Below are 13,999 nucleotides of genomic sequence, written 5' to 3'. Positions count from 1 at the left end.
CTCTTCGGTATGGGTTATTACAGAGATGGCTCCACAAATCACGACCTTTTACCTTGAAAATAGTATTTAGGGGGATATTGGCTCAGTGATGACAAAGGATGGGAAAGACAGTTTCTGATTCTTTTTACGTAGCCCTTTTTACATACTTTCTGATTCTTTTTACGTACGGAAATATGGCTTCATCTGCAAGGCTTTCTTGATCAATTTCTCCCCACCTAATCACTAGCAGAGTTAAACCAGGCAGCCCCTTCTAACCACCCACAACTGTCTCTAGTTTAGAATCTACCACATTATATGTGATAACATTTTAAAATCACATTTATCTCTCCCCTAGGCTTGAGGCCAAGAAACATAGCTTATTTCTTTTCAAAGCCCCATGCTTAGCTCAACGCTTGCTACGTGAAAGTGATTAACATGTATTTATTGATGGATGAACGAGGGAGTGAATGAATACATGAATCCCTGCTCATGACTATAACATTTTAAAATAATTTAAAATGCTCTCACCAGGAACCAGATTAAGCTTCATAGATGGGCTCCGGACTGAATTATTAGCGGTATTGGTGATGTGACAAAACACATCCATATTTTCTGGACAGGAAATTGAGTTTGCCACGAAATGGTGTTTGTAGCACACTTGCTTTCCGTTAACTTCTTTTGCTAAGGTAAAATGAAAGAATGAAGTCACAGCATTAGTATTCAAAGCACAAATTTTGTTAAAATCATCCAATGTGGATAAACTTGTCCAAACTTTTCCCAAGAATGTGCCACATTCACTTTAATGTGGTTTTCAAAATGCCTCTAGCCTAGAAGTAGCAGTGAATGCACGCGTGTTGAACACAGAATGTTAAAACGCTTAAATAGGTCAGTACCCAAATTGATTTCATATCCCCCCTACCATGCAGCCTTCTCTAAATTGTCCGGTCTTTATGGGATCCCCATTTTTCTGCACTTCCATTGTTCTTTCTATCTGTAGTGCTCATTTTGTATAGTTAATGCTCTATGTATTTTCTTTTACGACATATGCCCTTCTAGATATCGATATATATGCCCCACTTCTTTTGTCTCCTTTTCATTGCCTACTGTTATGTTTTGTATTAAGCATAGGTCCCAAAGAACAGTTCTTGAAAGTATGAATGAGCTTATAAATCCCTCGTGAAGGTGTCCATGCATTACGATTTGTGGTTGTGAGTTCATATTTGGTTGACCTTAATCTACAGGAATCCTGAGGGATCTGGATGGAGGGTACATTCTACCAGAGAGGATTTAAATTTTTTGGCCAGGTACCACTGAGTGCTACTAACGGACTACTTTAAGTTAATTACTCCTCAGCTTGGAGTTATTGGACCACATAGGTTGTATAAATTCAAGCCCCAAATCTGAATGAAGGCAGGACAGTTATACTTCTCAAGGGAAATTCTTGCCCACCCAGCGCTGAGGCTCTTAACTCTGGCAGATGAATTTTGTTTTTCTAGCTTCTTCTTTTGCTGAGCATATCATTGTCTGAGGGTCCTGACATTGTGTTGATGGGGTAGGTTGCCTTAGTTACTGCATTGGGAGCAAGGCTGTTTCTTTCATACACTTCAGAGCCTTCAAATTCAAATTCAAGATTCTGGGGTTTCTGGGCTTCCCTGGTGGCACAGTGGTTGAGAATCTGCCTGCCAATGCAGGGGACACGGGTTCGAACCCTGGTCTGGGAAGATCCCACATGCCGCAGAGCAGCTAGGCCCGTGAGCCACAACTACTGAGCCTGGGCGTCTGGAGCCTGTGCTCCGCAACAAGAGAGGCCGCGATAGTGAGAGGCCCGCGCACCGCGATGAAGAGTGGCCCCCGCTTGCCACAACTAGAGAAAGCCCTCGCACAGAAACGAAGACCCAACACAGTCAAAAATAATAAACAAATAAATTTAAAAAAAAAAAGATTCTGAGGTTTCTGATATTGGCAGATGCCCTCAGGGAAACTCCAGCATTAGCTAAAGCATTACCTCTATTTTTCTTTTCTTCTATGTTTTTGGTTATTTCTCTTACTCTCTTGCCTGCTCAACTGTGCATTTAAAAGGATTTTTGCCATACTTTTTTTTTTTTTTTTTTTGCTATACGCGGGCCTCTCACTGTTGTGGCCTCTCCCGTTGTGGAGCACAGGCTCCGGACGCGCAGGCTCAGCGGCCATGGCTCACGGGCCCAGCCGCTCCGCGGCATGTGGGATCCTCCCAGACCGGGGCACGAACCCGTGTCCCCTGCATCGGCAGGCGGACTCTCAACCACTGCACCACCAGGGAAGCCCCTGCCATACTTTTATTGCGTCTGATTCATAGCATAGAGGGAGGGGTGATCAGAATATCGAGTCTACTGAGCACGTAGAAGGCTTGTGACGGTAACTTAACACTACCTTCAACAGCTGTCACTAAAAACAGTGGGCTCCACCCTCAAAGACTCTCCAGATGTTGTCACAAACCAATGAGCCACTGGTCACATAGCAAAATAGAAGGCAATATAGCCTCATGGGCTTCCCTCTGTTACATTATGTCCCTGAAGCAATCCCTCTCTGTCTCTTTACCCCTATTTTAAGAGTAAAGTTTTAGACTCGACATATATGGAATCATGTGTCCTTACAATTCAGCAGTGGGCATCTTACCAGCCGGAAAGGACGAGGAACCAGCTTGGAAAATGACCTTGTAGTCTCTGTCCTCCTCAATGCAGCATTTGATATGACGGGAGCTTGTGCATGGAATGGCAGCTTCCAAAGGATCAACCATGATATTGGGCTGTAGGGGCAGCGGGTGGACAGTGACATCTTTGGCCATGACGCTGTATGAATTCTTGTATCGAAATATGCAGTGATAGGTTCCTGAGTGGAAGGAAGCCAAGATGAGATGGAACGAAGTCATCACTCCAAATAGACATTTGCTGAGCAAGTTGAGAAGAGGCTTGATTTTCCTTGTCAAGCTGGGGCACAGGCACAGCACCCGCTCCTGGGCCCTGGACTAGAAAATGCTCCATAGGTTCCCCTCCTGGGTTTGCTATGCATTTGAAGAACTAGCTCATCGCCACCTAAATATTCACTTACTTTCGAATAAAATCAAGTGGCGTATCCAGAGTCATATAGCCTGTTGGGGGTGGAATTGAGTTTCAAATCTGGTTCACAAAACCTAGTCCAAGGCTCTTTCTTTAGTCGGGGTTGCAGCGGGGGCGGAATGCGAATTTTGGTGTGTGCTGGGCTGGGGAGTTCTTTGAAGAAAGTTGCCAGTGCGAGGGAAATAGAGCACTGTGGTCTTGCGAGGCCCCCTTTCCCCATCTTTAAGGGAGTTAGGTGCCTCTGGTCTGGGACCTCATGGCACCACTAAGGAATGTGGGGAGGGAGTGGGGAGGGAGGGAGAGAGGTTGACTGTGAGTTCTTGGGAGAGCTTGGTCTGTGGACTCTGAGATTAGATGTCTGACTCTTATCTAGAAAAGTCTAAAGAGGAGAGCGGGCCGACTTTGCAGGAGTGAAAAGAGAAGGCTGCAGCAGGAGTTGCCTGCACGCCCAGTGCTTGGTGAAGCAGAGCGGACTGTGGACAGGGCTTGGGTTGAGCTTCATGAAAGGAACTTTTCCTACGGGACTTCACACCAGAGCCCATCAGAGGATGAACCACCATTGGATCAGCTGCTGTCGGGACAGTGGAGGATGATAACAGCATCTACAGTTAAGTAGGACCTTTCAATGTCCCTGACATTCCTTCTCTTTGCCCCGACTCTGGCTCTGGAGGAGCCAGAGTCGCTGCTAGCCAGAGGGAAAACACGTAGAACGAGAACAGAGAGGAAACGCTTTCTGATTCCCATTGAGAGGGAGGGGACATTTACATTGAATATAAAATATAAGTGTAGTTGATTTAGACGAGAATGGATGATTTTTAGCACCTGAGTCTGGGACTGTTTAATAGTTCAGTGTGACCAGAACAGCCACAGCTCTTCCTAAGTTATTGCCTGATAGTAGGAAAGGGCAGTTGGGCAGAGCAACTCTCCTGTGTGAGTTCAGCACAGGAGAAAAAGACTCCCATTTCCTGATTGTATCTACCAAGTCCAGCCAGATAATAAGTAGTTATTTCTACAGTATTGCCTGGGCCTTATATGAAAAAGTAAAGAACTCACAGGATCTGGACTGATTATGCTTACAATGAATGAAAAGCTTTAGAACAGAGAAGTGAAGAGTTGGCCTCTGTAGCAACACAGTCTCTGTTTCCCTTTGACTTTGCTGTCTACTAGACGTATAACCTCAGGTAGTATCCTTAACCTCACTGGGCCTCAGTTTCCTCATCTGTGAAATGGAGATAATAATAGCACTCTCGATTCCTGGAGTGGAGCAAACAAAGAAGCAGTGAAGCAAAGCCCTTGTCCTATTCCTGTGTTTTCCTGGGACAGCGAAAAGAATGACAAGGACTCCTGGAGTCAGCTTTGCACCGAGGATTCTCAGGGCCAGTGGGTCATTGCCCACAACTCTAGAGTTCCTTTCCGAGATGTAACCAATGACCGGAATCAGGGCTTAGGACAGCTTGCTAACAGCCCTTGGGCTCAGTGCCAGGATAGGACCACTCAGTTAAATCTGCAGCCTGATTTTCTCTTTACCCAGGACTCTGAAGGTAATCAAGTTATCAGGCACCAAGTCTAAACGTCTTTGTGAGGGTTTGGTTCTAGAAGTATCTTGAAATGACATATAACAAAGTATCTTCAGGAGGTGAGTATATTGGAGTAGGGGAATGTAAGACCTCTGCTTTAGAAGGTCATTCAGGAGAATGATCTTGGGTGGGAGGGAGGCATGGGATGATGCTGTTACTATTGAGCATTTCCTCTGTGTAAATGAAGCGGGTGGTGCCGCTTGTTGAGACAGTATGATTGGCATCGTGCCCCTCCCTGAGGAGCAGGTGGCTGGTATATTCCCTGCATGAGTCTATGGTGAACACAGAGGAGGCAGGGCAGGTGCTCATCTCCCCACTGAAGAGCCTGCTACTCAGCCTGCACAGAGCCACCTCTCTGCCCTTTCAGATGCCTGACTGGGATACTGCTTCTTATAGATGTGTGGTCTTTTCACCTCTGGCTGTAATCTTACCCATGCGACCTAAGCTGTGACCATTATTCTTGACACTTTTTTGAGTGATAAGGCAAATCTCCCAGACCCAGGTGTACAGGGGCAGGGAGGATGGAGAGAGAGGTAGAATGATTAGGTAGTTTTGTTATTTTATTTTTGTGGTAACTTTACAGCATTTTAAAGTTATATACTATATGTTTAAACATCTCCCTAAAGAAGGCTGACCTATATAACAATCTAAATGGGACTATATCATTCTGCCACTACAAGGTGGGAGAGAATTCCCTTTGTAAAACTATGAATCCAAATAAATGACTGTTTACAAAAAAATAAATAAATAATAGCACTCTCCTCTAGGTTTATTGTTTTAAATTAATTCATACACTTAAATACGTAAAACAATAACTATCACATAGCAACAACTCAAGAAATGTCAGCTATTATTGAAGCAATTCTATCAAATTCCCTTTTCTTTCAAAAGTTTGCATTTCCTCCCAACCTAAACAATGTCTAGGGATAAGTAGAAAACAAAAACGTGTTTTTTACCCCTTTGGAACTAGGCATATAAAATCTTTAGGCAGAATTTTTATACCTCAGTTGGGTGAAACACAAGAGTCTGGTAAAAATACTTTAAAAAAACAACCCTCCTAAGAGTTTGGAATTAACATGTACAAATCACTAATACAGTAAGTCCCCTACATACGAACCTTTAAGCTGTGAACTTTCAAAGATGCGAACTTGTCCCTGTATGCCTGTTGTGCTGTACTACGGTACTTTTCAAGGTACTGTACTGTAAGATTAAAAATGTTCTCTTTATTTTTTGTGTTTTTTATGTATTTTTTGTGTGAAAAGTATTATAAACCTATTACAGTACCGTACTATATAACTGATTGTGTTAGTTGGGTACCTAGGCTTCACTTTGTTGGACTTATGAACAAATTGGACTTACGAACGCGCTCTCGGAACGGAACTCGGTCATGTGTAGGGGACTTATCGTATATAAGATAGATGAACAGCAAGGACCTACTGTATAGCGCGGGTACTATACTCAATATCTTGTATAACGTATAATGGAAAAGAATCTAAAAAAGTATATGTGTATGTGTGTGTGTGTGTGTGTATAAAACTGAATCACTTTGCTGTACACTTGAAACTAACACATTGTAGATTAACTATGCTTCAATAAAAAAAAAATCCTCTTAACTTAATGGCAAAGCACAGACTCTAGAATCAAAGAGACTAGTTCTAATCCTGGCTCTACAGCTTAAATTGTGGAAACCTAGGCTCACTTTGCACATCTGTAAAATGGGAATAGTGACATCTTCCCCCGGAAGGCTGTTGCATTTAGTGTGAGTACATATGTCATATAGAGTGGCTGGCACAGGCATGGCCCAGGGCAGGCCTTCCATGGATGGCAATGATTACAGTGTGTTTCCAGGGGTCCAGGTATCAGGGTCCAGTGTATCTGGGCTTTCACTCACCGTTCCACTCCCTGGTCGAGGTCTTGACTGTCAGCACCGACTCTGCTCCATTAGGATACCTCCTCGTGGTATAAAACCTTTTGTATATTTTAATTCCAGCAGAAGTGTTCCAATACACCTCATCATAGTTACTCATATCACTGATGCACTTTATAGAAAAGCTTTGTCCCTCAGAAACAGAAATTGGGTCCGGGGTTATTTTTAGGTTGGCTAAAAGAATGCAAACAAAACAGACAAAAGAAAACCAATAACAAGTAAAATGTTTAGTCTTTCCGGTGACATCAACACCTGAGTGAAATTTCACATAGAGACAGAAAGCATGGGCTGTCCTGACTCTACTAGGGTCAATGTGGGATTGGTACCTTGCTGCTCCGGAGCTTTACTTGTTTCTAGGCTGTTCTCGGTGGTGCTCTGAACTGTACCCATTTCCATCACATGCCTTGGGAACTCGCGCACTTCCCCTTTGTGGCTGGAATTATCTCCTAATGATCAGCAGGGCAAAAGGTTGTAAACTACGGTGTCGACTTAACCCAAACTCCCCTCCAACCTTTTCCAGGCGCCTCAAGGGGGACTCAATGGCTCAGTTCTTATAACCACACCATTCTCTACTCTTTTAAAATAACTTCAAAAAATACCATACTGTATTTTAATTTCTTTCTTCTGTATCTCTTCTCCATAAAAATGTGAGCCCCTTAAGAGTAGGACCCTCTCATCTGCGTCTTCACATCCCCAGCATTAGCACTGGGTCCAGTACCCAGCCAGTGCTTTCCAAGCAGACGAGTGGTTGGAATTACATGTTAAGTACAGGGATCACAGCGTTTACTGCCCAAATAATTATACCTGGGCTGGGAAGTACAGGTACCCTATTTATGTCCCTATTTACTCCTATTTCTGAGAATATCCTTGTAAGTTCATGAGGAACTAGTCACTGAAACTGTTAACAAGACCCTTATAAATAAAAGCTTCTATGAACATTCTACTGGTTTTGCCTCTGGTTCTCTTTCTACTCCTCTTTGAGCATAGCTGTCATTTCAAAATGCCATTCACTCTGTCTTCTCTACGTGAACAATGTGATACCTTGAGCCCACAGATGCTGGCCACCTTTTCCAATCAGTGTGAAATCTTATTCTTAGTCATAAACAAAAGAAATCAGGACTTTCCACAGTACCCTCCAGAAGCTGGGATTCAAATGTTCAGATGCAGCCCCAAAGTCACAGAGAAGGGATTCATATGCCCCTCATGTTGCCCTCCCTGGCTATAAAGATCTTGAGATGGTTTTCTAAGGCTGAGTTGTTTCTGAGGGTGGAAAGGAAAAGGCGCATGGAAGCCTCAATCTGGTTCTCTTGATTCCAGATGAGAATCAAGCTACCAGACCGGTGGTTTTCAGCGAAGACTAAGCATACCCCTGAGACAGCCAAAAGCCCACAGAATCAACACAACTCTCTGAGTTAAAACTTGCAGAGTATAACTGCTCTCATTCTAGAAAACTGCAAATACCTCAAAAGACCCTGAACTTTTCTATAGTAATAATGTTTCAGATAAATCTAATCTTGATCTTTGTAAAAGTGCTAAGTCACGAGAGTAGAAAATGGAAACAAGAGTAACAAGTATGTTTATCTCAGTCCTTTCTCCAAATTGTTCAGAAAGGGGAACTGAGGATTTATCTAAATATAATAGTTTGTTTTTGTATGATGTGTGGGTAGAAAAACACGTTTGTCTGCCCCACTTTGGCAGATAGGGATGAAGTTATAATGCTTTATGATATGAGCAGAAGAAATGATACTTTTAAGAGGCCTAGAATTACTTAAAATATTTTTAAAAACCCATTTGTAACAACTGTAAAATAATCACAAAATACCAGACTCTTAAATCTTCCTGCAGCATTCTCTCTGGAAAAGATGAAATGGGAGAGAAAGAGGGGGTGAAGGATGGTAGGGAGTGAGCCAGGCTATTGGAATTCAAGGGAGGCAGAATGGGATTATGGGAGGAAAAAGTGGGAAATTAGCGGTGTTATCCTCATTCAGTGACTAATCTGAGTGTGAAACCCTACTTCCCATCCACTGCAGGCTGTTCCTTCCCTGCAACCGCTGTTTCTTACCCCTACCCTTCCTGCTTTTAAAGACTTCGTAAGGATTTAAATGGCAGAGATGGAAATCCCATTCTGAGGTTGACCCCAATCACACTCTCACTACCATGGAAGGCCCTGCTTTACTGCTCATGGATATTCCCAGTTGATTGGCAGCCCTTAGTTTGAAGTGCAAGGCAAAAAATTCTAGTGAAAGAGTCCTTACCCACAGAGATGAATGTCACTTTTATGTCTTTACTGCCTCTGGCTCCGTGGGCACTGATGAACTCACACGTGTAGATCACTGTCGTTCCAGACAATCTGCTCGGACACTGAGTGCCATTGGCCATGAGGGTGTATCTGCTGCAGCGAGGGTCTGTGTCTGTTTCAGGGCTTCCTGCAACAACATAAGAGGTTTTTTTTACTGTCACAGTTGGCTGACTGTCTGATTTGGTAGCAAAGAAGTCAAATCAGTGAAAAAGAATTCTTATTTCATTCAATTTCTTCTCTTTGAATGGAGAGGCAGGATGGTGTAATGTTAGCCCTGCCACCTCAGGATCCAGGTGGCCCGGCTGCAGATTCCGACGTTACTACTTACCAGTAGGGTGTTACTGGGAAAGTCACTAAACCACTCTGTGCCTCAGTTTCTCCAGATGTAAAATGAGAATAAATAACAGCTGTGACCTGGGATTGTAGTCAGGTAAAAGGAGTTACTGTGTAAACACTTAGAACAGTGCCTGGCTGGGGCCGACCCCTAACAAAGACCCTTCGTGACGGTAGTTGGAGTGTGAAAAATAAAAAAGGAAGCCATGTGTTTGGATATGACTTCAACTGGAAGGAACAAAATGTCAGATTATTCTGACTATTATTATTGTTGAAAGGAGGAAGAAATAGGACACGGACTCTGATATTCATCTCATTTGAGACCTGTTTTCATAACTTGTTCCTTCTTATTAGTATATATGTTTTAGTGGAAGCTTCAACGTCATGCTTTCTCAGGGTAACAGCAATTTACCCTTCAGAATAGCTGTTCTTCGCTATCTTCCTTTCCATTCCCAAGACGCTGTGCCCTCCAAGCCATCCTGCCTGTGGCTCTATAACAGCCTCTTGGCCATTTTTTTTTGGTTCGGTTCTTTCACTCTCTCTCCTCCAGCCCTGCCTTCTGCAATGTACTTCTGCCAGGCATTCTTCAAACACTGGCAATCTTCCAAAAATTAAAGAAAAAAAAACCCTTCTGATGAACTCCATCCAGCCTTGGCTGGATGATCAATGATATTTAAAATATTTTGATTGATAAGTCACCAGCTTTTCTCCCCAGTCCCCAAAATGGTTGTTCAGAAAACTGATTTCCCACCTTGAGTAAGTTACCTGCTAGTTCATAGGTACAAATGTCCCTTTCCTCTCCAAGGCTCACCCCTCTACTTATTTTTGGAAAACCTACTTTCTCTAATTCCTCCAGGACCTCACTCCATCCTTTATCGTTCCTCTCCCTTGACTGCAGAACAATGGAAGTTACTGAATGCAGCCTATAAGTTCGCGCTCTGTTTTCTGGAGTAGAGCTGGTAGGCAGTTAACCTAGCAGCGGCTCAAGGTTAAATAATATCCAGTGAAAATTGCCCACGACACTGAGGATACATAAAGGTATGGTTTGCAAAGCTTTCATCCTTACCAGAAAGCAGTTATTGTGGCAGATGCAAAGTATGCAACTCTGTTTTAAATGTTGACATTTATCTTCTTTTTTTTCCTCCTCTCAAAAGTCTTGCAAAGTGGGTACCATTGTCACTATTTAAAAGATGAAGGTCTGGGACTTCCCTGGCGATCTAATGGTTAGGACTCAGTGCTCTCTCTGCCACTGCCCAGGTTCAATCCCTGGTCAGGGAACTAAAATCCCGCAAGCTGTGCGGCGCAGCCAAAAAAAAAAGAAGAAAAAAGATGAAGTTCTCAGAGTCAAGATGACCCAATTTGCTCTGCAGTAGGAACAGGGCAGAGCTGGAATGAAAGCTCTTCAGGACCAGATTCTGTCTTACTGGAAAGCACGGGTTGTAAGGCTAATTTTTCTACAGTAGAAGACGGGGCTCAAGTTCCTTTTTTTTCTTTTTCCTTTTTTAAGCCCAATTTTGTGTGCATTCCTACAAGTAGAGAAATCACTATTTAAAATCAGATTTGTCTACGGCACCATTAGGAACACAGAGGGAGGCACAGAGGGGTAGGAGACAGAGCAGTGGGTGAGGAGGGGACCCTTGGTGCTCTCGGGGAGATGGTGGGCAGCTCACGGAAAGCCTCAGTCTCCTCATGTGGAAGACGAGGGATGGGATGAAATCCGTGGTTCTCACAATAACATCTCCTGTGAAACTGAAGAAAATTAAATTGCCTGGAGCCCAAACGTGGAGACTGTGAACGAGTGGCTCTCAGGAGGAACCTTGACAGCTGGTCTTTTTCAAAAGACAACTGTGGACACCCTGAGGGGCAGCCAGGCTGGGAGAGGCCGCCTCTGACGGGGCTGTTTGCCACTTCTAGCTGCTTCTCTAGGTCTCGCCTCAGCCCCCGAGGCAGGCCTGTCTCTAGCGGCCCTTTATAATGTGACTTGAAGGCCACAAGGCCGATTTCTGCTCAATAAAGAAAAAAAAAGTCTCACTTATCTCTTACTTATGTCCTACTGGGCTACAAACGTAACATTTCAGATGGCACAGAAGCATAAATAATAACACACAATTAGGGCTTCCCTGGTGGCGCAGTGGTTGAGAGTCCGCCTGCTGATGCAGGGGACACAGGGGACACAGGTTCGTGCCCCGGTCGGGGAAGATCCCACATGCCGCAGAGCGGCTGGGCCCGTGAGCCATGAACCTGCGCATCCGGAGCCTGTGCTCCGCAACGGGAGAGGCCACAACAGTGAGAGGCCCGCGTACCGCAAAAAAAAAAAAAAATGTCAGTGGTAGGCAGGGCAAAGAAGAAGTTGACGAACTCGTCTGGAAACTGTTCTGTCAAAGAGGGAATTAGACTGTTATTTTTTCATCATCACATAACAAGAGCTATGGTGAGGATACAAACGCTGTTGCCTTTAAATTTTCCCAAGTGGTCAGTACCTTCCCGTACAGGCAAAGCTAGCGCTAAGTACAGGCGAACCAGAAGCTGCACTAATGACTATTAGTACCTCTGTTATTACTACTAGTACTATTAACACTATTACTTCTGTTACCATTACCGTTTATATCATCACCCCATGCCCCATGATTTGAAATAGCCTCAGAAAGCCCTCCCTCTTCGAAAAAGACCGCCTTCTTAAAGCTAGAAATTGTCACTGCAGATTACTTCCTTTCTGTCTTATCCTTTGCCGGAAGTGCTTTGAAAATCCAGTGCAACCGTTTCTGACAAGATGTAATACATTCACTTCTAGATGCTTTGGGGTGAGTTATCTAGCTAGACTGCTTTCTGCTGAGCTGGAAAAACGGGTGATAGAAGAACTGGTGGAATCTGGAGAAAGACTGCCGCAGAGAGGGGGCGGCAAGGGAGACGGAAGGAGGGCAGGGTGTTGAAAGCAGGGGCTAAATTCATCAGAGAAACAACCCTGCAGGCCCCCGGCGGCCAGCCCTGTGGCAGGAAATCCACTGTTCTGCCGGTCGGTTCAGCCCACCCTGGGCATTACGAATGTCTGTAGCAGCGGTGGCCACAGCGAGGTTCCTGAGCATCTGTACAGCAGACTTCCTGGTTCTCTTGCCAGATGGCGAGGCTTTTCACCTCTCACAGTTGAAAGCGTCTAAGTCAGTTCTCCGGGAACTGTGCAAGGTCCTTCTCCCATCTGGCAGTTCCTCCAGGATGTCTACACCTCCTCTTCCTTAAAAATTAGGGAAGTGACTAAATGGACCATATGTCAACATGTTCAACAGTTACCAGATGCTTTTCCCATTCTCTGGAGCACTTTAAGGTAGAAAACAAATGTGCTTTTCAAACTAGATGTGCTCAGAAAACGTTACATCCAGATTGATCCTTATTTTATTTATGATTTAATAATGTCTGATAGCAGTGGCTTTATAAAATAAAATCTCCACCACACTGATGTATTTCATGGGTAAAGCCACATTTTCCTTTAAGGATTTTTTACTAAAAAAGGTGAGCAAGGGCTTCCCTGGTGGCGCAGTGGTTGAGAGTCTGCCTGCCGATGCAGGGGACGTGGGTTCGTGCCCCGGTCCGGGAAGATCCCACATGCTGCGGAGCGGCTGGGCCCATGAGCCATGGCCGCTGAGCCGGCGCATCCGGAGCCTGTGCTCCGCAATGGGAGAGGCCACAACAGTGAGAGGCCCGCGTACCGCAAAAAACAAACAAACAATCAAAAAAAAAAAAAGGTGAGCAAATAATACTGTCATTTCTTAAGGGAAAGATTGGATCTTGTTATGTGAGGTTTCTAGGCAGAAAACAGTCTTCTGTTTCAATACAAATTCTGCCGGATCAAGTCACTCTAGTGCTGGCTCACCAGGCATGTGTGATATAGTTTGACCAAGGCGAAGGCTGTGAAACAAGATGAGTCCCAATTGTTTTCTTTTCCTAATTATGACAATCTTCGATAAGTCATTTCATTTGAACCTCGATTTCCTTATTTGAAAATGGGAGGCAAAAAAATGCTAGCTTCAAACTTGTGGTCAAGTTTAAGTGGGATTAAAAGTGACAACATATCTTTTAAAAATTGGTTGATCGGGGCTTCCCTGGTGGCGCGGTGGTTGGGAGTCCGCCTGCCGATGCGGGGGACGCGGGTTCGGGCCCTGGTCTGGGAGGATCCCACATGCCGCGGAGCGGCTGGGCCCGTGAGCCATGGCCGCTGGGCCTGCGCGTCCAGAGCCTGTGCTGAGCAACGGGAGAGGCCACGATGGTGAGAGGCCCGCGCACCGCGATGAAGAGTGGCCTCCACTTGCCACAACTAGAGAAAGCCCTCGCACAGAAACGAAGACCCATCACAGCCAAAAATAAATAAATAATTTAAAAATTGGTTGATCATAAACTAGTATACAAAACAGAATCACCAATGCTATTTTAATTTCTTCCTGTCATTCACCAGTATAAACTGGAAGGTGGGGAATTTCCAGTGATAGATCTGCAAACAGGATCGGAAATTGACATTGGTTGACAGACACACAGGTTGACAGAGAAAGATATAAAACCAGGGGCATGGAGTCAGATAATACAGAAAGATACATGGTGACAAAGGCAGAGAAGTGGGAAGGACAGACACCAAGAGGAGAGACACAGGAATGAGACTCTCAGAGTCAGACCCCAAAGCAAAGCCAATGACCTTATCCTCGGCTCTCTGCTGAAGAGGGAAAGGAGAGGGCGGTGGGGACAAGCTTGTCTTGTCTGTAGGCAAGACACCATGCACCTGCATCATCCCGTCACTCCCTCTTGG

The 13,999-nt window shown here is 44.5% G+C and overlaps 1 protein-coding gene across 6 annotated transcripts in view; it reads right to left on the bottom strand.

Annotated features, from left to right (window-relative positions):
• The window catches only part of ADGRF5 (adhesion G protein-coupled receptor F5), a 110,540-nt gene that overhangs the window by 11,993 nt on the left and 84,548 nt on the right, over positions 1 to 13,999 (bottom strand). For 4 of the 6 annotated variants that reach the window (XM_029243372.1, XM_029243374.1, XM_029243371.1 and 1 more), the window contains exons 11-15: positions 8,834 to 9,004; positions 6,905 to 7,024; positions 6,543 to 6,752; positions 2,635 to 2,847; positions 508 to 660 (exon numbers count right to left, since the gene is read on the bottom strand). In XM_029243372.1, the coding sequence (XP_029099205.1) occupies positions 508 to 660; positions 2,635 to 2,847; positions 6,543 to 6,752; positions 6,905 to 7,024; positions 8,834 to 9,004 (867 nt within the window). The remainder of the gene's footprint in view (positions 1 to 507; positions 661 to 2,634; positions 2,848 to 6,542; positions 6,753 to 6,904; positions 7,025 to 8,833; positions 9,005 to 13,999) is intronic. The other 2 variants (XM_029243375.1, XM_029243376.1) reach the window with 1 other exon arrangement.

Source organism: Monodon monoceros, unplaced genomic scaffold (assembly GCF_005190385.1).
Source record: "Monodon monoceros isolate NGI ecotype Baffin Bay Population unplaced genomic scaffold, NGI_Narwhal_1 Super_Scaffold_3, whole genome shotgun sequence".
Lineage (NCBI taxonomy): Eukaryota > Metazoa > Chordata > Mammalia > Artiodactyla > Monodontidae > Monodon > Monodon monoceros.
Note: the sequence above shows the minus strand (reverse complement) of the source record. Positions and strands in the feature narration are given on the sequence as shown.